General features: G+C 37.5%; 1 protein-coding gene across 4 annotated transcripts in view; it reads right to left on the reverse strand.

Annotated features, from left to right (window-relative positions):
- Positions 1–21,871, reverse strand: part of LOC100658574 (nucleolar protein 10) — a 119,486-nt gene extending 97,615 nt beyond the window's left edge. Inside the window, exons 1-9 of one of the 4 annotated variants that reach the window (XR_775773.3) lie at positions 21,680–21,871; positions 18,709–18,754; positions 16,657–16,755; positions 11,703–11,780; positions 10,247–10,284; positions 8,916–9,052; positions 7,168–7,233; positions 6,254–6,314; positions 365–450 (exon numbers count right to left, since the gene is read on the reverse strand). Coding sequence is in view for 3 of the 4 variants with exons in the window: in XM_003411803.4 (XP_003411851.2) it covers positions 365–450; positions 6,254–6,314; positions 7,168–7,233; positions 8,916–9,052; positions 10,247–10,284; positions 11,703–11,780; positions 16,657–16,755; positions 18,709–18,754; positions 21,680–21,745 (677 nt within the window). In the remaining variant the exon portion in view is untranslated. Of the gene's footprint in view, positions 1–364; positions 451–6,253; positions 6,315–7,167; positions 7,234–8,915; positions 9,053–10,246; positions 10,285–11,702; positions 11,781–14,310; positions 14,789–16,656; positions 16,756–18,708; positions 18,755–21,679 lie in introns of those variants that run through there. The other 3 variants (XM_003411803.4, XM_023550426.2, XM_064295033.1) reach the window with 3 other exon arrangements.
- Positions 21,872–22,613: the final 742 nt, after the last annotated feature.

Consider the following 22,613-nt stretch of genomic DNA (forward strand, 5'->3'; position numbering starts at 1 on the left):
ACATCTTCTTTTTGCTAGTTGGGGCGGAGATGGATTCCTGGTTCTATCACCAGATTCGATAGAATTGGAAATATAAATTCCAGCAGTATGTTTGTTTTAACGAAATTCCACTGCAGCTACAGAGATGTTCTGTGCAGTAATTTACAAAGTGATTTCAGCTGGTTTATCTACTTAAAAATCCAGGAAAGGATTAAGTAAAACAATCCCCAAAATATAACTTCGGATACAGAACTTAAGGTCTTTGTCCTTCAGCAATTTATTTTATTGCATACATTATTTAGTATATTGGTAACATTTGCTTAACTGGGAAGCTGATGAACATTTACACGGCATTTTATTAAATAAACATTTAACTTCCACTTACTCTGAATCTGCTGTGACGCTACTCAATGCACAGTCTAGGAGGCCAACTCTATTTCGAGCTCTTGGGTCCCAGCACTCCACTCGACCCTAAACAAACAAAAATCAATCATTTTAACAGCACCTATTAGAAAAGCTGTAGAGAAATACAAATTTAAAAACACTTGTTAACAGTGATCATCTCAAGGGGAATAAAAATTTAACTTTTTACCTTATACCCCCCTCCCCCCATGGCCATCGAGTCAATTCCAATTCACAGGGATGCTACAGGACAGAGTAGAGGGTTTCCAAGCAGCAGTTGATAGATTCTAACTGCTGACCTTTTTGGTTACCAGCCGAGCTCTTAGCCACTGTGCCACCAGGGCTCCTCCTATACCCTTTTAACTCAAAACCCATTGCTGTCAAGTCGATTCAACTCATAGTGACCCTTTTAGTACTGTTTAAATGTTTTACCATGAGCTGAACTACTTCATAATAATTTTTTAAAACTCTATTTAAAGAAAAAGATCCAAAAGGTATATCTGATCCTTGATTATATCCTGGATTGAGCGGAAAACAGCTATGAAGGACATTTTTGGAATAACCAGGAAAATTTAAATATGGTAAATATTACAGTATCAATATTAAATATTTAATATATAAAATCATATTGATACTGTCTCAAGGATGATAATGGTATCATGACTGTATTCTGAAGCTCAGTAGCTCCCTCTATTTGCGGTTTCACTTTGCGCTGTCTCAGTCACCCATGGTCAACCATGGTTTGAAAATGTTAAATGAGTACGTAACATGATGAAATCTCACACCATCCCACTCCATCATTCTCATAGCTTTTACTAAAATAAATTGTTATAATTGGTCTTTTTTTATTATTTTTGTTAATCTCTTACTGTGCCTAATTTATAAACTGAACTTTATCATAGGTATGTAGGTACAGGTCAAATCATAATATATACAGGGTTTGGTACTACCCACGATTTCAGGCATCCACGGGGGGTCTGGAAACGTATCTCCTGCGGGTAAGGGTGTAAGGGGTGGACTACTGTATTTAAGGCTAAAATGTCATAATGTTTGTAATTTATTTTCTGATGGTTCATATATATATATTTGTTTTCTAGAGAAAGCAAAAGTGTAAAAGGTATGTAAGTGATTACTAAACTACCTTTTCAACTTCTCTGGAAGTATAAATAAAAAAAACTAAGGAAAATTAACTTTAAAAAGATGGGAAAAAAAGAATTGCAAACTACAGAGCAAGGAAGCAACTGCAATACATCCATTTGACGGAACAATACACAGCTATTAAAAAGAATCATGTAGATATACATATATACTAGAAACACACCTGCAACCTGTAAAGGTAAAAAAATATACATATATATTAAAAAAGTATGATCCCATTTGTTTTAAAAAAAAAAAATTGTACAAGCAGAAAAACTTCTGAAAGGCCACAGAGCAAACTCCTAACAGCGTTTACCGAAGGACACTGTTCGGGAGTAGGGGAGGACTGAACTACTCTTCTCACTTTGCACTCTCCTGAATTGTTGGATTTTGTGATGATAAAATAAGCACACACAAAGGAAAAAATTAGACAATATATTAGCTGTCTTAAAAGTAAGACCTCAAATATACTTAGAAGTTTGATACCATTAATATTTCAATAGTATTACAAACGTGCCTGTCACAAAGACGAATAGAGGAAGAGAAATAAATCATGCAACAGGTAACTCCAAATGTTCCAGTGTAAATCTCTCTTCTCAAAGTAATTTAATTGACTTTATGGCTATAAAAAAAGTCACATTTCAATAACAAAATGGTATACCGATAAATTCCAGAATAAATACAAAATATTCTATCTGAACCATACTGGCTTTCTATGACCAAAATTTTAATATTTTTATTGCTAAAGCCTCCACTCTGATGTACTTCAAAAAGCACAAAACACAAGCACTTACTATTTGATTTTGACAATAACATCAGCTGTCAAAAAAGACACCAAAATCCAACATTATCATTGTTGTTAGATGCCGTGCAGTCAGTTCTGACTCACAGCTACCTTATGTACAACAGAACGGAATACTGCCAGGTCCTACAGCATCCTCATATCATAATTAATGTAAAAATTAATTCTTTTTAAGTCTAGTCTGACTACACATATCAATTTTCAAGCTTCCAATATCAAGACATTTCAGAAACCCCAGCCTAAGGGCAGCACTATCTAAACATTTGTACAAACACAGTGCTAGTCTTAGAACAGTTGGTGGAAGAGTTCTAATATTTAACTTCTAACACCTAAGTTCTCTTACAGAGCATGTTTCTTGATATCTAGCCTAGATTACTCTGAAAGGGCTCTTTTTAAAAACTGTTTTCTCAAGGCGGGGCTCTGGTGCCACAGTGGTTCAGAGCTTAGCTTAAAAGCTGGGCTGCTAACCAAAAGGTCGGCAGTTCAAATCCACCAGCCAGCCTCTCCTTGGAAACCCTATGGGGCAGTTCTACTCTGTCCTATAGGGTTGCTAGGAGTTGGAGGTGACTCAGTGCCAATGGATTCTTTTTGGTTTTTTCCTGATGAAAACTATTTTAAAACTTTTCCATGGTAATCTCAATGAGTTACCAAGAGAATGCTTCATTGGCCTGATTTAGGCATAACAGTATTATAACACACTCGACATACTGTTACATGCTTTATGTGTCCCATTTCACATCATAATCTCTAATATCTCTAAAATAATTTGAGTAAAGGAACCTAAATTATGTCCATATGAGAATGTTTTAATAACCTACAAAAAATAAGTTCAGCATTATATATACCAAAGTACTGAGATGCTCATTACGCGCTATTATGTTAAAAATAAAGATGGCAAACCACCGTACGATATAATTTCATTTCGTAAAAAACCTTTCAAATATATAATATGTACACATATATATAAGAAGCCCTGGTGGCAAAATGGTTAAGCCCTTGGGGCTAACCAAAAGGTCAGCAGTTTGAATCCACCCGTGGTGCCTCAGGAGGAAGATGTGGCAGTCTGCTTCTGTAAAGACTGTTGTTGTTGTTAGGTTCCATTGAGTAGGTTCTGACTCATAACGACCCCATGTACAACAGAACAAAAAACGGTCATCAAAATCATTGCTATACTTTAGTCCATTGTTACAGCCACTGTGTCAATCCACCTCACTGACAGTTTCTACTGACCCTCCACTTTATCAAGCATGATGTCCTTCTCCAGGGACTGGTCTCTCCTGATGACATGTCCAAAGTACATGAGACAAAGTCTCGTCATCCTCGCTTCCAAGGAGCATTCTGGTTGTACTTCCTTCAGGACAGATTTGTTCTTTATCCTGGTGGGCCGTGGTATAGTCAATGTTCTTCACCAACACCATAATTCAAAGGCATCAATTCTTCTTCAGTCTTCCTCATTCACTGTCCAGCTTTCACATGCATATGAGGTAACTGAAAATACCAAGGCTTGGGTCAGGCACACCTTAGTCCTCAAAGTGACACCTTTGTTTTTTTAACATTTTAAAGAGGTCTTTTGCAACAGATTTGCCTAATGCAATAATACATCATTTGAATTTTTGACTGCTGCTTACAAGGGCATTGATTATGGATCCAAGTAAAATGAAATCCTTGACAACTTCAATAGTTTCTGTTTATCATGATGGTGCTTACTGGTCCAGTTGTGTGGATTTTTTTTTTTTTTATGTTGAGGTGTAATCCATATTGAAGGCTGTGGTCTTTAATCTTCATCTGTAAATGTTTCAAGTCCTCCTCATTCCAACAAGCAAGGTTTTATCACCTGCATTATCGCAGGTTGTTAATGAGTCTTTCTTCAATCCCTATGCCCCGTTCTTCTTCACACAGTCTGGCTTCTCAGACTATTTGCCCGGCACACAAACTAAGTAAGTATGGTGAAAGGATACAACCCTGACACACACCTTTCCTGATATTAAACCACACAGTACCCCCTTGTTCTGTTCAAACCACTACCTCTTGGTCTATGCACAGGTTCTGCATGAGCACAATTAAATGTTCTGGAATGCCCATTCTTCGCGATGTTATCCATAATTTGTTATGATCCACACAGTCAAATGCCTTAGCAGAGTCAATAAATCACAGGTAAATATCTTTCTGGTATTCTCTGCTTTCAGCCAAGATCATGTGACATCAGCAATGACATCCCTTGTTTCTCTTCTGAATCCGGCTTGAACTTCTGGCAGTTCGCTGTCAATGTACTGCTGCAACCGTTTTTGAATTATTGTCAGCAAAATTTTACTTGTGTGTAATGTTAATGATATTGTTCGATAATTTCTGCATGCTGCTGGAACACCTGCTGGAACAAATATGAATCCCTTCCTGTTGGTTAGCCAGGATAGATAAGTGAGCACTTCCACCATTGCATCTGTTCACTGAAATATCTCTATTGGTATTCCATCAATTCCTGGAGCCTTGTTTTTCACCAATGTCTTCAGTGAAGCTTGGACTTCTTCCTTCAGTACCATCAGTTCTTGATCATATGCTACCTCCTGAAATGGCTGAACACTGACCAGCTCTTTTTGGTACAATGACTCTGTGTATTCCTTCCATCTTCTTTTGATGCTTCCTGTGCTGTTCAATATTTTGCCCATAGAATCCTTCAATATAGCCAAGTAGAGGCCTGAATTTTTACTTCAACTCTTTTAGCTTGAGAAATGATTAGCATCTTCTTCCCCCATAAAAATTAAAAAAAAAAAAAAAATTACAGCCTAGGAAACCCTGTAGGGCAGCTCTACTCCGTCCTATAGGGTTGCTGAGTCAGAATCGACTCCATGGCACACCACTACCACCACCACAACACGTACATATGTACTGTGCATATTTGCATATACACAGAAGAAAACCCCAAAAGGACACAGTCCAAACCATAAGTTACCTCTGGGATACAGGCTTTGGTGACTAGAAGGTACGAGATAACATTTCTTTATTATACACTTTTGACATATTTGCTTTTTTAAAATCAGGAGTATTTATCAGGAAAAATTTTTGACAAGTATGAAGGACTCTGCTTCAAAGGTATTATGGTATAATTCAGTATTTATTGAATGCTACTACATAAGTCCTATATACATCCTCTATAGTAACATTCAATAAATACTAAATTATACCGTAGGATGTAGGCGCTCTGGTGGCACAGTGGTTAAGAGCTCGGCTGTTAACCAAAAAGTCAGCAGTTCGAATCCACCAGCCACTCCTTGGAAACCCTATGAGGCACTTCTACTCTGTCCTATAGAGTTGCTGTGAGTCAGAATCGACTCGACAGCAACGGATTCAGGGTTTGGTTTTGTTTTTTTTTGGTATACAGTATGTAAAATATCAATATCCTATACACCTTTATAGTGTATTAAGTTTTCATATAGGTTGGTTTCCTGTGATTCTCACCAACACCTCTTAAGTTGGTGAGGTAAGTATTATCATCTCTGTTTCGTGGGTGGGGAAACTAATTCTCGGGGACAGTACTTAATTCACAGTCATAAAACTATCTAATAAGTAGCAGAGAGTTTGGTCTCCATGGTATATCGCCTTCTATTAAAAACAAGAGTGACTATCCACAGTGCTCCCCTGGAGCTGGCGACGCAGCAGTGATGGCAGGCTGTGCTCAGCTACTTATTCCTTTTCACCTAGTGTGTGGTGATCAGTGTAAATGCATGCCAAATCAGACGCCCAATGGAGCACAGTCTACATTGGTGGAAGAGCTGGGTATCTGCAGGAAAAGATGAATGTTCAAATACAAAAAGCAAACCAATGGCTGTTGTCTCATCAGTGCCCTACTCTAAGGAACCAAGCAACTATGACTAAAAGCCCCATTCATTATCAAATGCAAAACAAATATTTTAAAAACTAAAATCAACATATGCTTACCTCCACCGTACCAGTGGCAAACAAGCCATGTACAGAATTTATGTCGCAAACATTATTCTCCCTAAAACAGTAAAGCGATGATAGAAAGTAGTTAACATTCACTTTAGAGGAGAGATTAATAAGCGTTCTAAGTGACCAGCCAATTCAAATTCTGTGCAGAAGGAAGATGTGTAGATTCTCTCACTCATTTGCAAACGAAAAATGCCAAGGCATCAAAGGGTTAAGTGTTTGGCTCACAGTCACCAGAGTTTCTGGTCCTCAGGGTTATACTCTATACTTATTACTTGATGGAACAAGGAATGACTTCCCTGTGAAGCACTACTAATGAGAATAAAGCCTGATTTCATTTTCTCAATTTGTTTTCTTCCAAGACAAGGTAGCATTCTTGAAAGAACATGGACTATAACCATGAGAATCCTAAGACCTGACAAGCTTGAGGTGCGTATGTTGGTCTAAGGTCAATTACTTAGTTGCGTATACTGATTCCTCTTCTTATAAAATGGTTATTTCACCTACTTCATTGGGTTGTTGTGAGAATTAAATAAAAAGAACTGTCAAATACTCAGCACAGTGCCCAGGGAACAGAAGACACTTGAAAAACAGTAGCTATTATTATGAACAGGAGACTATGTAGCTAAAGAACAGATAACTTTTTATTATTCCACAACGGATCCTGAAATTACTATACTTTTCTTTAACGAAAACAGCATTTCAAGTCAATGTGAAAAAAAAATCCTCAAAAGCTTACTTGGAAACTTTTAAAAAGTCATAAAACTAATAAGTAACTTAATGGTGCTACTTCTATGTTGCCCAGAATTCTGCTTACACAGACTGTTCCAGGTTATCTGATAACAAGGTGAGATCTAGCTCCATCTCCTGGTCAAAAACATGGCAACGTTATTAAAAACACTCACGCAGCATCAGTTTGTAGAGGATTCAGGTACCGTCCTTGCTCTAGATTTAATCTATAAACTTCCGAGCTATGAAGTAATAAAGAAAGTTAAAAATCTGGCAAACTACAATGCACTTTTCTTAAAGTAAATATAAATAAAGCACCAATTCATTCATAAAGCATTAATTCCCTTTGTAAAAGTGATACAAATACAGATTCTAAACCTAACAAAAAGAATCCTTATTCATGAATTTATGAATGCATTCATAGATAAAAGTGACTTAAACCAACCACATGCCAAGGAAATACGAAGTCATGAAGTAGAATATTACTTACAAGTAACATGGAGAATATGCACTATAACAGCAAGTAGAAAAAAAAAAAACATACATGATCCAAAAGTACATATAATAAATCTATGGCAACTTTTTATGTATGTATATAAGACTAGAAATACAGGAAAATACTAATAAAGGTATTATTAGTATAATATTTCTCTGGGTGGTATAAATATGGTTTTTTTCTTCTTTATGCCTTTTTGTGTTTTCCCAGTTTTCTAAAATGAGCACGTTATTTCTAGAATCAAAAAGGAGAACAATTAAGAATAGAAAGTTTTAAAATACCATGCAATAGGGAAATGAAACTGGCTTCATCAACAATACTGCCCCCAATTAAGTTACCTAGGAGTCCTGGTGATGCAGTGGTTAAGCACTCAGCTGCTAATCAAACGGTCAGCAGTTCAAATCCACCAGCTACTCAATGGGAGAAAGATGTGGCAGTCTGCTTCTGTAAAGATTTATAGCTTTGGAAACCCTATGGGGCAGTTCTACTCCATCCTGTACAGTCACTAAGAGTTGGAATCAACTCGACAACAACGGGGTTGGTTATCTATGCCTCTATCCCCAGATTCAGCACACCAGGCTAACAGAAGTCAAGGACTTAACTCCTAAACAAGCCAGTCACTTCAGAACTATACTCTTTCAGCAAGCTAAAGGCAGGGATCATGGCTTATTGTTCTTCAGACCCCTCCCCCCATTTTTTTTTTTTAACCAGAGTCCATAAGCACATAAGGCATTAATCACAAACTGGTTCAGATATGAACACATCACTGATGTTAAAACAAATTTAAAGCAGGCACTACTAGCATTTGGAGATAAACAGAAAACTGGGGGAAAAAATTAAAACAATACTGTATCTAAAAAATTGGGGCAACTGGGCTATATTAAACAGGCTTGCATATTTCCCACCAGTATTTCCTGCTTTAAGTACTGGGACATGAACTACCATAGATAACATTAAAAGAAAATCTTTTATTAAGTGAAACATCAGGTATTAAACAGTACATTATAATAAAAAAAACCCCACTATCAAGTCAATTTCGACCAGAGCAACCCCATAGGGTTTCTGAGGCTATAAACCTCTACAGAAGCAGACTGTCACATCTTTCTTCTACAGGGCTGCTGGTGGTTTCGAACCCCGGACCTTTTGGTTAGCTGTCGATTGCTTTAGCCACTGCACCACCCAGGATCCTTACATCATAAATAATACATATCAATATGAAAGCAATAAGTTTGTTCTCTGTGTTTGTTTTTTTTGTTTGTTTGCCCCTGATTTCTAAGGTTTTTTTTTTTTTACAATACTGTATATCACTTTTGAATTTTTTTTCAAAAAGCAAGTTATTTAAATAGATAAAATACAGAAGAAATTTTAGAAACAGAAATTGTTTTCGGAGGTAGAAAGAAGAAAACAATGAGTGATTAAATCCAATACCTTGCACCAACGAAGTACAAGTCACAGGATGGATAGTGGTAAGAAAAATCTCTCCCGAACTTTGGTATTCTGGTTTTGTAGTAAAAACCTTGTTGGGAGTGAAATTCAATGTATCTATCATTATGTAAGAAGACAATCTGAAAAAGAAAGAAGAGAATCGGTTTGCTTAGATTTCCAGGTAATGTGTTTACCTTAACATTACCATTAAATCTGAACAAACCAAAAAAAAAAAAAAAAAAATCTTGATCTCTCTCTCTCCCCCGCTAAACACATACAAACACACTATCTACCTTCCCATTGGATTCTTAGTGCCATCTTGCACAGGTTTTCTGCAAGCCTAAATTTCGAAATGAAAATCTTAAAATACATGTCCTTCATTTATCTGGCACCAGCATTTTGTAAAGTGGAGCACTGCATAGTAACTTCAATGAGTAATTTCTAATTCACTTAGGTACACATTTTACTAATCCCACAATGACCACATAGGGTTTGATAAGTTCCTTGTATAAACTTAACTCCAATGTATTACAAAGGCATCTTAAAAATCTCCAGATGGTATTTAAAAGCAAATTTAACAATATTTTGAGGAAATGTACTATAAAATCACATGGTCCAAAACAAATGAAAAAAGGCTACCAGACGCAAAAGGATAAACTGTACCCCATAGTTTCCAGAACTGAAAACAACATATAAAGCCATAACAATACATATTTAGCCAACTAGGAAAACTCAATTTGTTTTTAAGATGACATTTAACATTAATAAAAAATTTTAATTTAAAATTGAGTAAGGACTTTAATGAGAATCTTGTACCTACTGAAAATGACCATAAAATCTGAAAGTAATAGTACCAAGAAAAGAGAGATCTATTTAGCTGTGTCTTGAACGGTTTTAGAATATGCCATCATCATTTACAGAGTTAAGAAAATTAAACATATAACATTACGATTTTACTTTACACATTTTAATAAGAATATGAAAGCAACCTGGCAGGTAAGTCTATTTTTAATGCAATAATCAGAACCACAAATCTAGAATACAAAATGGTTTAAAAAAGATGGCTGCTACCAACTCTTAAAACTACAGATAGGGCTTCACATACAACATGAAAACCTAATACCAATATTAGGCTATCTAAAGGGTATCTCGATGCTGTTGTTTTAAAGGATACTGAGTATCATACATGGAACCAACTAAAAATATATTAGCAGAAAATGTTTGGTTATATTTTACTATACCACCATCTTTAACAATGGGAGCATTACAAAAATACAATCCCGTTTATTCATTTCTTGACTACTGCAGAAACAAATCAATGCTATCAAACGTACCTTGGAATAGTCATCAGATAAAATTTCAAAGGTGACAACTGAAAAACAAGAAATAGTGAGAAAAATGCAATTATCGACAAAAAGTTTTTAATGAAAATGCAAACTTCATACTAAGGATTCTAATTCAACACATAAATTATTCACAAATACTGCTTTTTTCTCTTTTGTCCCTAAATAACAAGAATTCAATTTCCATATTATACTGTCCCCAAAACACCAGGTCGAAAATTAAAGGCTTTACTATTTCTCGGTACAGATCAACTAGCTTCTCTGCAGAACAAAAGCCAATTACAAAATAGGTAAATTCACAAAATGTAATGACTTTTAAATTCTTCTGTTTTCCTAAGGTATTTAAGATAAAATAATTTTTAAGACCTTCAAATATAAATTAAAAAACTATTTAAAAAAGAGGTAACGGTAATTTTTAATCCAATTATACTATACCTGCTAAAAAAGACAAAGAGCTAAAACAGTTGTCATTAGCAGTCCACAGGGTTTCCATTGTTTTCAAAAAGCAAAGGGTAAAACAGGAGATGTTTATTATCTTACAGAACTCATATCCTACTAACTTCTTTTCCCTCAATCCCAAACACTAGACCAAATGATAAAAATAATTTAAATTTCCCATTGTAGCTTGCCATCGGTGTTTGAGAGGATCCTAAAAATGACCCTTAATGACCTTCACCCTTCTATAATCACCTCCTCTGAGAATGTGAGTAAAACCTACGGACATGATGAGATACCACTCCCATGATTATATTACATTATGACAAAAGAAAGATTAGCAGAGTAGGCTTACCCTAGTCACATGAACCCTTTAAAGGCAGAGTTTTCTAGGGCTGGCTGCAAAAGGGGAAGTCAGAGAGATTTGAAGCAGAAGGACCCAATCAGCTATTAGCTGCTGGCTGGAAGATGGAGGGAGCCATGTGACAAAGAATGCTGGGGGCCTCTAGAAGCTGAGAGTGACCATCAGCAGACAGCCAGCAAGGAAACAGGGACTCCAATCCTATAGCCAAAAGGAACCGAATTCTGCCCAACAACCTGAACAAATCTGGAAGCAGATTCTTTTCCAGAGCCTTCAGGTAAGGATCCAGCCCACCTGACACCTTGAGCATAGGGTCCATGTGGAATTATGACCTATAGGGTTGTGAACTAATAAATGATATTTCTCTAAGCCACAAAGTTTGTGGTAATTTTTTACACAGCAATAGGCAACTAATACACCATCCATTCCTATTTTAAATGCAGAAAAGCAGCCAAATTAAAAAAGCTATTTTCATGATGGAAAAATTTAGAAACAGTGGTGATGGCTGAACAACATGATGAACGTAACTGATGTCATTGAATTGGACGTGGAAAAGATGTTGAAACAGCAAATGTTTTGTTACATATATATTTACCATAATTTTTAAGCAAAAAGCTATTTTCATGAACTCAAATCTAACCTCTTACTCACCTTCTGAATCTAAACACCTTTCAAACTTCAAGGATAACTGGTAGGTGTCGTAACATCGAACCCGAGGTTTATATGTTCCTATAAAAAAAATAATTTGCTGTAAAAACAGAAAAAACACGCTTTTCATTGACAATATCCTGCATATATGTGGAGTACACTTTTTCTTCAGAGCTAGGCAGGATTGATTATAGCTGTATCAAAAGAAAAAGATTTAAAAGCAGCGCCTTCCAAATACCCCACAGAGAAAACGAACAGTGGATATAAGCAAGTCATAGAAAATGAAATGTAAATACTTACTCGCTAGTAATCTAACAAAAGAATATTAAAACAAATTTTTTGTCTATCTAAATGATGAAGATTAAAGCGATGCTTAAAATTTGCTGTTGGTAAACCCACTGCTGTCAAGTGGATTCCAACTCATAGCAACCGTATAGGACAGCGTAGAACTGCCCCACAGGGTTTTTCCAAGAAGTGGCTGGTAAATTCAAACTGCCGACCTTTTGGTTAGCAGCCAAACGCTTAACCACTGTGCCACCAGGGCCCAGGTGTTGGAAGGGTGCTGAAAAATGGGCATTCTCATACACCGTTGGTTAGTATAAATTGATACAGTGTCTTTGGAGAACAATCTGGCAATATTTATAAGATATATAACGTTTATACATCTTGACTCTGTATTTTAACTAATAACAAATTTATCTCAAGGAAATACACCCACCAACTATACTAGACATGACTGTTTGCTACAGCACTGTGTATAAATGGTCGAAAAACTGAATGCAAATAAAATGTCCAGTAATAGGGAAATGATTAAAATAAACAACGGAAAACCCACACAATGGAACATTACATGGTCCACAAAGAGGATGAGGCAGACTTACTAGTGACATGAAAAGCTGCCCAAAATGTATTACAAAGTAACAGAGAATACAGAGAGAGCATGAGTGAGCAAGTGAATACTGCAAAATGGTGCAGATATTATCCTACTTTTGTAAAACTAAACAATAATGTTAGTATTTTGTCTGGAAAAGAGTTTGAGGAGTAGTGTTTGGGGTCTTAAAAGCTTGTGAGAGGCCATCTAAGATATGACTATTGGTCTCTACACATCTGGAGCAAAAGACAAAGAAGGAATCCAAAGGCTCAAAGAAGAAACTAGTCTACAGGACTAATAACGGTCTACACAAACCACAGCCTCACCGACCTTGAGACCAGAACAACTAGATGCCCTGATACCACCACTGACCATTCCGACCAGGGACACAATAGGTGGTCCCAGGCAGAATGGAGGAAAAACATAGAATAAAACTCAAATTCCTAAAAAAGGGCAGACTTACTGGACTGGGAGAGACCAGACGAACTCCCCAGACTACTGCCCTAGGGTACACTCTAATGTTGGAACTCAAACCATTCCCGGAGGTCACCTATAACCAAAAGACAGAGTGGATCGTAAAATAAAAAATATCACCAGTAAGTACCGTGCCTCTCTAAACAATCATCTAAATGAGACCTAAGGGTCAACAGTTACCCTAGACCAAAGATGAGAAGGTAAGGGGGACAAAGAAGCTAGATTGATGGAAACACAGCAACCAGAACAGAAACAGTAAGAATGCTGACACACTGTGAAAAGTGCAGCCAATGTTGCTGAATAATAAATACGTACAGAAATTGTTAAATGAGAACCTAATATGCTATGTAAATTTTCTCCAAAACCACAATAAAATATTAAGAAAAAGAAAAGAGTTGATGGGAAAAGCACTAACTTCACCATGATTGTTTCTCTCTGTGAAGTGTAATTTCATGGACATTCCGATTCCATGCCGTGTATTTCTTAATATTTTTTATTTAAGTTTCTCATGTTTGCAATCAGGAAAAGAAATAGGTTAATTTTTAAAACCAATAAAGATATTAAAAAACAGAAAAGAATCCTGTTTACTGGGACGAATCAAAGCCCAAGAGCTCATTCAAAAAGGGAAGTTAAAAAATAAAATAAAACAAAAAACAGTAGATATACTAAGAGTCCTCTGTTGTATGATGTTAATTTTAGTATATTTATACATGCATCTGTGTGTCTCTTTGTGTATGCTATATAAAGATTTGAAAAGCTGTTAATAATACACAGAACCTTCACTTCCTTTTTTTATGTTTGTTTTTGGGTCTTTTTTCTGCATTTCTGTAATGTTAAAAAGGCTGACATGTATTACTCTGACCATCAGAAAAAAAAATTTTTGACGAAAAACATAAATAGAAAAAAAAGTAGCCCTTCCATTTTGCTTGCTCTTTTACCCACAAGTACCAATAAAGACTAACAACGCCCTAAGAACAGATTTGAATCTGGCAAGATCATAATCCTAATGCTTCCAAAGCTAGGGGCTGGTTAGTTCAATAACACCTCAATACTTAGCACATCCCCTTGGCTCACTTCCCTGGATAGTCTATTTCGCCAACTAGACTAAAATTCCTTCCGGGGCTGGCTCATATCTAATTCAACTTTTATTTTAGCCACAGGGCCTAAAAAACACTGAAGGTAACAGAGGTAGGGACAGAGATCAAAAAAGAAGAACCTCTATTGAATTAAATAAACAAGTGACACCTTCAAGTCCACGTCCCTTACCAATACCAGAAAAAGGACTCTCTAGAAAAGGTGACTCAATGTATTCCTTCCATCTTCTTTTGATGCTTCCTGCGTCGTCTAATATTTTTTCCATAGAATCCTTCACTATTGCAACTCGAGGCTTGGATTTTTTCTTCAGTTCTTTCAGCTTGAGGAATGCCAAGCATGTTCTTCCCTTTTGCTTTTCCATTTCCAGCTCTTTGCACGTGTCATTATAATACTGTCTTCTTGAGCCACCCTTTGCAATTTTCTGTTCAGTTCTTTTACTTCATCAATTCTTCCTTTTGCTTTAGCTGCTCAACGTTTGACAGCAAATTTCAGAGATCAGTCCCTCAAGAAGGACATCATGCTTGGCAGAGTGCAGAGTGCAGGGTCAGTGGAAAAGAGGAAGACCCTTAACAAGGTGGACTGACACAGTGGCTGCAACAATGAGCTCAAGCATAACAATTGTGAGGATGGCTCAGGACCGGGCAGTGTTTCATTCTATTGTGCATAGAGTCTCTGAGTTGGAACCAGCTCGAAGGCACCTAACAACAACAACAGAAAAGGTGAACCAGAGGGACTCTGGGCTTGAGCACTGTGTTGTCCAATACAGTAGCCACAAGTCATGTGTGCTCTTTAAGTTAAAACAAAAAATTTAGTTCCTCACACTAGCCACATTTCATGTATTATTTAATATTCTTTTAAAGAGAAAAATAAAAAAGGTTCTGATTGAGATGGAAAGCAATTAATTTTGCCTGGGAGTAGAGGATGATGTCATAATTAAAAGTGTAATTTTAGCAGACATTTACCTTCTTATTTAATCTGTACTTTTGTTCTATTAAGTACTAGATCTGGGAGCTTAGCAAATCACTTAATATCTCTGGATCAGTAAGATGAAGAAAACAAATTAAATTCCTAAATTCCTTCCAGCCCTCAAGAGGTCTTTACTGCATTCGCATATCTTGGACTTCCTCAATTCTTTCTACCAGTTTCTGAATATAAAATTGCAGGCTAAGAGATATGGACAGCATTAATACTGAGACATCCTAATACAGAACAAAAGGGAGTGGCTTGAGTATGTAGACAACATTCTATCTAATATGAAAGGGGCTGGAAAAGAGGTGGAGATGGGGGCTATTAAACCAGAGAAAACATGTATGGATAGCACACAGGACATGCACAGCGAAATCACAGACAAAAAGGTTGGATGATATTGTTCTAAATTTTAACACATAAAAAGTTTCTGTATTTCATGGCTTTTTGATAGTGATAACGAAAATAATGTAAAATCCTAGTGACAGAAAAAATATTAGTACATGATATTTAAAATCATTACGTTAAAAGTGATCTTTCCTGGAACTTTAACTCATTGCTGAGGGGAGCATAAAATGGTACGATCACTTTGAGAAAAGGTCTGGCAGTTGCTTATAAAACTAAACACACACCTACTCTGTGGCCCAGCAATTCCACTCGTAGTATTTACCAAAGACAAATGAAAGCATGTGTGCATAAAACATGAAAGCAGATGTCCACCAAAAAAAGACTTGTACAAGACTGTTCACGATGCTTTATTAATAACAACCAAAAAATAAAACTAGCCCACCTATCCATCAGCTGGAGAATGAATAAGCAACCTGTGGTACAGTCATATAACAGAATACTATTTGGTAACAAAAAAGAACAAACTACTGATACCTGGAACAACATAAATGAGTTTCAAAAACAAAGAAGTCTTACACAAAAACAATACATAGTACATGTCTGTATTGATATAAAGTTGTAAAACAGGCTCAACTTGTCTGGGGTGGAAAAAAATCAGAGCACTGGTGGCTTCTGTATGGGTGGGAGCGGGGACTGATTGAGCAAGCAGCATGAGGGCATTTTCTAGGGTAACGGGGATGTTCTGTATCTTGATGGAAGTTTAGGTTACAGGTGTATACATTTGTCAATACTCATCAAATAGTACGTTTAATATCTATGCATTTCATGATAAGTAAATTTTAATTAAAAAACCAAAGGCCGTAAATAAACATTAAACTCTAGTAAATGATATACATGCTGAGATATTTACAGAAGTATACTGATACCTACAACTAGCTTTGACATGCATCAAAAAACGAAATTGAATGATGGGTAGATAGGGAGATGGATAGGCAAATACATGATAAAGCAAATACAGCAAAATATTTATTGTGGAATCCAGGCAGTAGATAGATGGGTGTTTACTATGTAATTTTTCAGTATTTCTCTACGTTTGAAATATTTTATAATAAAATGTTAGGGTAAAAAAAAAAAAGTGCCCTTTCCCACCATAGCATGTCCTGCTATAAAATGTATATATATAATACCAAAAAGATTACTTACCAGTTGCTAAAATATACTGTCCATCTTTTGACACCTTAATAGTGGTACAAACAGTAGGCATCTCAAAATCCTGAATAAGTTCAATTCTCCTACGAACATCTACAAAGAAATATAACAAACAAAACATGTGTCTAGTCTGTATCATATGAGATCAAAGTGTGCAAAGCAGTCATAGCAACTACAAACAGGTAAAACAAAAATTCCCAATGCTTCCAAGTCTGGGAAAAGGACATCAATACAGGCTGACCCATTAAAGAGCAGTTTCTTCCTTAGCTCATACATTATTTCTATAAGCTACATACTTTATATTCACTTTTCAAGAAAAAAAAAAAGTATCATCATTAATTGAAAAGAAAAACGTCCACAATAGTATATCGAGTATCCAGTTTGAAGACATGAATAAAGGGGGAGCTGAAATAAACATTAAACCGCTATCGTCACTCAATTATGGCTAGGAAAAAGCTTATAATTTTTTTCTCCTAAATACTAACAGGTTTAAACGGCCAAAATTTTAAGATTACATAAGAAGCTGCTACCAAGTTGACTTTTGCCTTTACTGGCACCACTATGTGTACCATACTGGAGGTAGACTTAGTGGAATCTCTATAACCAAAAAACTAATCTTCACAAAAACCAGTTCCTTCCTCTAACAGATCGTCACCATGTGGATTCTTTCAAGTTGATACCATAACAACGTACCTCCTGCAAAGACAGTTTGTCACCCCAGGGCACATTCACCACCTCGTTTATTAAACCCAGTTATGAGATGTGACCCACTCAATTCGCGAGACACATATGAGTTTTGAGCTGGGTTAGAAGAAATATTAATTGAACATTTTTTTTCCCCTTAAATAATCTGAATTAGTGTGCCTGGTTACACACTAGGATGCTGGGACTGTCAGATCAAATCAGAATCAGTAAACATTAGTAAATCAGCAACTTTTGCTTTCCCTCAATTTAAAATTTTAATTTTCCAAATTTAGTATTATATAAAGCCTACTTTTCCAACATGCTTGACCTGGGGAATTCTTCATATCCAGAAACCCCTTCAATATCTTAGGTACATAACTTTTAGAAAATAAATAAATAAAACGCATGGGAAAATACAACATCTTTCATATATGACAAGCTATAATGGAGAAAATTAATGGAAATTTGTCTACTAAGATGATTTGTTAAAAATTTTTATTTTCTATTCCTAATTTCCCTGCTGCCATAACTTAAAAAACCAAAACCTTCTGCAATGATCTTTTATTCATGTTCACATTCCTGTACATAAAACCACTATGTCCAAAAAGAAAATGCTCATCGTCTCTCGACAGCAGTGGGTAGTGGGTGGGCATTGTCTCTATATCTCAAAAACTGACAAATGGGTTTAACTAATGGAATAAGATTTTACACTAAACAACAGAGCAATTACGGAACTGTTAAGAGACACGGTCCCTCTTGTGACCCTTGTTTCTACACATCTTGCTGGGTATGGCAAGGCTGCACGGCCCTTGGCACTCTTTAATCTGAGTCATTCCTCAGGGTTATCTATGCAGCTGGTAACCTCAAAAAATGAGGACGCATTCCCCCTACGGATAAAGAGCACTGGCTTACTGCTTGCAATCAAAGCAGTGCACCTCCCAAGCTAAATGCTTCTCCGCTACAATGCTAACCCACTGCATGGGCTGCGTCCATCTGGGCCATACTACGTTGCCTCTCTGGGACTTAAGAACAAGGCAAACTCACACAAATATGCCGATGTTCATGCTATTTGCCGTGTTGCAAGTAATAAAGTCCCTTGTTCTGGCCCATGAGCCTGTGTCTTCCGCTATCATCCATGAAACAGTATCAGAATAATTCAAATCCCACACCCACCGGGAACATATCATCAACAACAAAAGGTTTCTTAAGAAGGAAAAAGGCAAAATAAAGGTTTATTTTTCACTACATTAATCCAATGCATTTTCATAAGCCTTCACTTAATCTGATAACAATAAATGAGGGAAAGTATTATACAACAGATCACTGATGCAGCTACAGTGAGAAAAAATAATGTATACTCACCAACGTCTTTCTTCTGCAGTGCTCTCTTCTTCCTGTCAGAAAGCCACTGAAAGAAAATGGAGACTTTCTTTGAAAACAAATTTACCTAAATTGCTCTTCTGCTTGCAAAAATAATACATGCTTGTATTAAAAACATCAAACCTTACAGGGAAGTTTAACAAAGAAAGCAGAAATATTCTGTAACCCTAATCCTGAACCAAAACCAAACCCAGTGCCGTCAAGTTGATTCCGACTCATACAGGACAGAGTAGAACTGCCCCATAGAGTTTCCAAGGAGTGCCTGGCGGATTTGAACTGCCGACCCTTTGGCTAGCAGCCATAGCACTTAACCACTACGCCACCTACTGTTAATAAATCCTGGGTTTTTGTGGGGTTTTTCTGGTATATACTTATATATATTAGGTAATAAGTTTTTAGAATTACTGTGTTTTACACAACAGAAAACTTAATTCATCTAATTAATCTAAGGGAAAGCTGCTATCCTCAAATGTTATGGATTCTAACTAATACAAGGACTAGTTTCATCATTTTAAGTGAAATTTTAAAAAGCAAAATATTAAGCAGAGACCATTTCTTATAGAAATATGTTTTTAAAAAGAACACAACTAAATAAATAACTGACCAAATAACTGATACATGATAATAAAGAAATGATACTTTTTAGGTCATTCACTGATAACCAGATTTTGTTCTGTAATTAAAGTTAGTCTTTTTAGCTAGCTGCATAATTCTACTGCATGAACAGGTGCCAATTACGAAGCACTGAACAATTATGATCACCCTAAAGCTGTGGTTCTCAACCAGGGGTGATTTTGCCCCCCAGAAAACATTTAGCAATTTCTGAAGACATATTTAGTTGTCACAACTGGGAGAGTAGGCTACCGGCATCTAGTGGGTGCCAAACAAAAACCAAACCTGTTGCCATCGAGTCAACTCAGACTCACAGCGACCCTATAGGTCAGCGTAGAATTGCCCTGTTGGGCTTCCAAGGACCTTTTGCTTAGCAGCCATAGTTCTTAACCACTATGTTTCCCACCTAGTGGGTAAAAAAAAAGTGGGTAGAGGTCAGGAATACTAACAAACATCCCACAATACACAAGACAGCCCCCAAACAAAGAATTTTCCAGCCCAAAATGTCGACAGTGCTAAAGTTAACAAACCCTGCTCTAAAGGAATTGAAAAAAATGTAAGAAAATTACAAGACGTCATTTCTAAAAGCACAAACCCAATTTATAGCTCTAATGACATATATGAAGGAGCCCTATTAACTGAAAGTCAGCTGTTCAAAACCACTGACCACTCCAAGGGAGAAAGATGTGGCAGTCTGCTTCCATAGAGATTTAAAACCTTGGAAACTCTGTGGGGTTGATTATGAGTCAGAATCAACTCGACGGCAGTGGGTTTTGGTTGGTCACACCATTCGAGACCCTGAGTATGATGCCTGTGACAGAGTCTACATTTGAAGAGGTTTCTCATTTTTTGCAGATTCCATATTTACAAATTCGCCTGTTTGGTAAAATGTATTTGTAATCCCAAAATCATACACTGGCAGCACTTTTGTGGTCATTCGTGGATATACACAGAAAGACAAAAATTTGAATTACTTATCATATGTTTTCCTGGCTGAGGTCTTGTTTCAGCTCCTATACTGTAAACACGTATCCTTTTCATTGTCTATTTAGTGCTATGTTTTTTCACATTTTCTGTACCTTTGTTAATTTCATGCTTTAAAATGGCCCCCAAGCATAGTGCTATATTTATGTTTTCCAAGGGCAGGATTCAGATGAACAGTAAACCAGAAAACCAAAGCAGTTGCCATCCAGTCATTTTTGACTCATGATGACCTTCTGGATTGCAGAGTAAAACCATACTCCACAGGGTTTTCATGGCTGTGACCATTCATAAGCAGATTATAGGCCTTTCTTCCAAGGACTCTCTGGATGGATTCCAACTATCAACTTTCAGCTAGTAGCTCAGCATTCAACCATTTGAGCCACCATACCAAAAAGTGGCATATTTTAAAACAACATTCTAACATGTTCCAAAACAAACAAACAAACCCGTTGTGGTAGAGTCAATTCCAACTCATAGTCACCCTATAGGACAGAGTAGAACTGCCCCCATAGGGTTTCCCAGGAGAGTCTGGTGGATTTGAACTGCCGACCTTTTGGTTAGCAGCCCTGACACTTAACCACTACGCCACCAGGGTTTCCCTAACATGTACAGAGACTCAAAATGGACATGCCCTCCCTCAAAAAAGTAGTTTCCTTTTACTGGAAGTGCTTGGGCAGAGGTTTGATGACTATTTGTAAGAAATAAAAAACAAGCTTCAGATCCTAGATGTGTGACCCTGGTTAAGTCACCCTTTCCTTCTCTGGATCTCAGCAAGGATTAGTACTTACTGATTTTCCAAGCCCTTTCCAGTTCTACTGCTCTAAGATTCTATGGAATCAAGTTGGGTTCAGCAAGTCCCACCGTAAATTCTCTACACCATAAATTCTACAGGTGCATTTCTCTTGTTCACTGTTGTATCCCTACTATCTGGCATATAGTAGGAATTCAACAAATATCTGATAAGCGGGCATTAAAATGGTGAGGATGCTGACAGAAATGTCCGTCAACCAAACTATCCACGTTTTTCTTCTCGATGTGACAGCGGCTGTTAACATGCAGAGAAGCCCAACGGGACGCATCCTTTGTTTTATAGAACTTTGTAAGAGTCCAAGCAAAGCCGATCGACCCTGACCACCTCTCAGTCCAGTTTCTGGCGCGGTGACCGTAAGGTCCTCGTTTTCCCCTGCAGATCAGCACACCCGGGTAACATCACTCGCCTCTGGGCTTCCCCGAATCAGGGGCCGGTCAGGGCCCAGATAAAACAGAGGCGAGAGACCCGGCTGAGGAGAGAAGCGACTGCCCTGCGGGTAGAACCCCGGAAGAGTTCGACTGGGCCGGGGGGCCTGATGTGACTCACCTCAGGAAGGGACTTGCCGCAGCTGAGACTGTAAATCTTCACTTCGTTCAGGCTAGAGACCTGCATTGCGGCTCCGAGATGCGGCCACCCCCGGCCGTGTTCGGGCCGCTCTTCCCTAGGTGGACTCAGAGAAAACCGCAGAGCCTCCACGGTACGGCCCCGCAGCGTGCGGCAGCTGGCGTTGTCTGATGACGCACTTCCGGGCGCCAGAAAGCGCACGTGTTCCGGGAAAAGAGTTGAATTGGTGAAGGGAAGTAACCCGGAGGAGACTGAGGTTTGGGAGAGGCGGCAGAGTCTGGTGGCTGCAGTGACACAGAAAGTGACAAAATCTTGAGCAGCAGAAATCGATCTTAAGGTCGCTGCCGAGTCTGAAATGGCGGACGGATGTGTGGCTGTGCTGCCAGGAGTAACGAGAGGCTTTGTGATCTCGGTCACTGAACCGAGCCGGCGAAGGTGGCCGGCGTGCGGGCAGATTCAGAGTAGCAGTGTATTATTTTCTCCTGCACTGTTTCCACGACATTATATTAGAAATAAATGCCCTTTTAAAAATGGTGTATTAGACGAGTTATTTTCTTCTGGCCCTGTTTGACATTGATCCACTAATGAGGGAAATAAAATAGAAAGCAAACTAAAGTTTTGGTTAATAAAAAGGAGGGGATGAATATCAGGAAAGAAGTGGATTTGAACCTGACGTTCTTGCGGATGAGTATGTGACAGTAAGGACAGACACAGCCCCTCAGCATCGTTTTCAGAAAGTCATCATAGCCTTTCGTTGTAGAATTCCAGTATGTGGAGAACCACCTTACGTTTGCCTGCGTCTGAGGACTTGAGAATTCTGTGCAGCAATACCTGTCTTGTTGAAATTGGATACCAACTTACCCTATTAAGCGATGTTTTATTCTTCCAAATCACAGATTGGAGAAAACAGCCAAAT

The sequence above is a fragment of the Loxodonta africana genome, chromosome 12 (assembly GCF_030014295.1).
Source record: "Loxodonta africana isolate mLoxAfr1 chromosome 12, mLoxAfr1.hap2, whole genome shotgun sequence".
In the NCBI taxonomy this organism is placed as follows: Eukaryota; Metazoa; Chordata; class Mammalia; order Proboscidea; family Elephantidae; genus Loxodonta; species Loxodonta africana.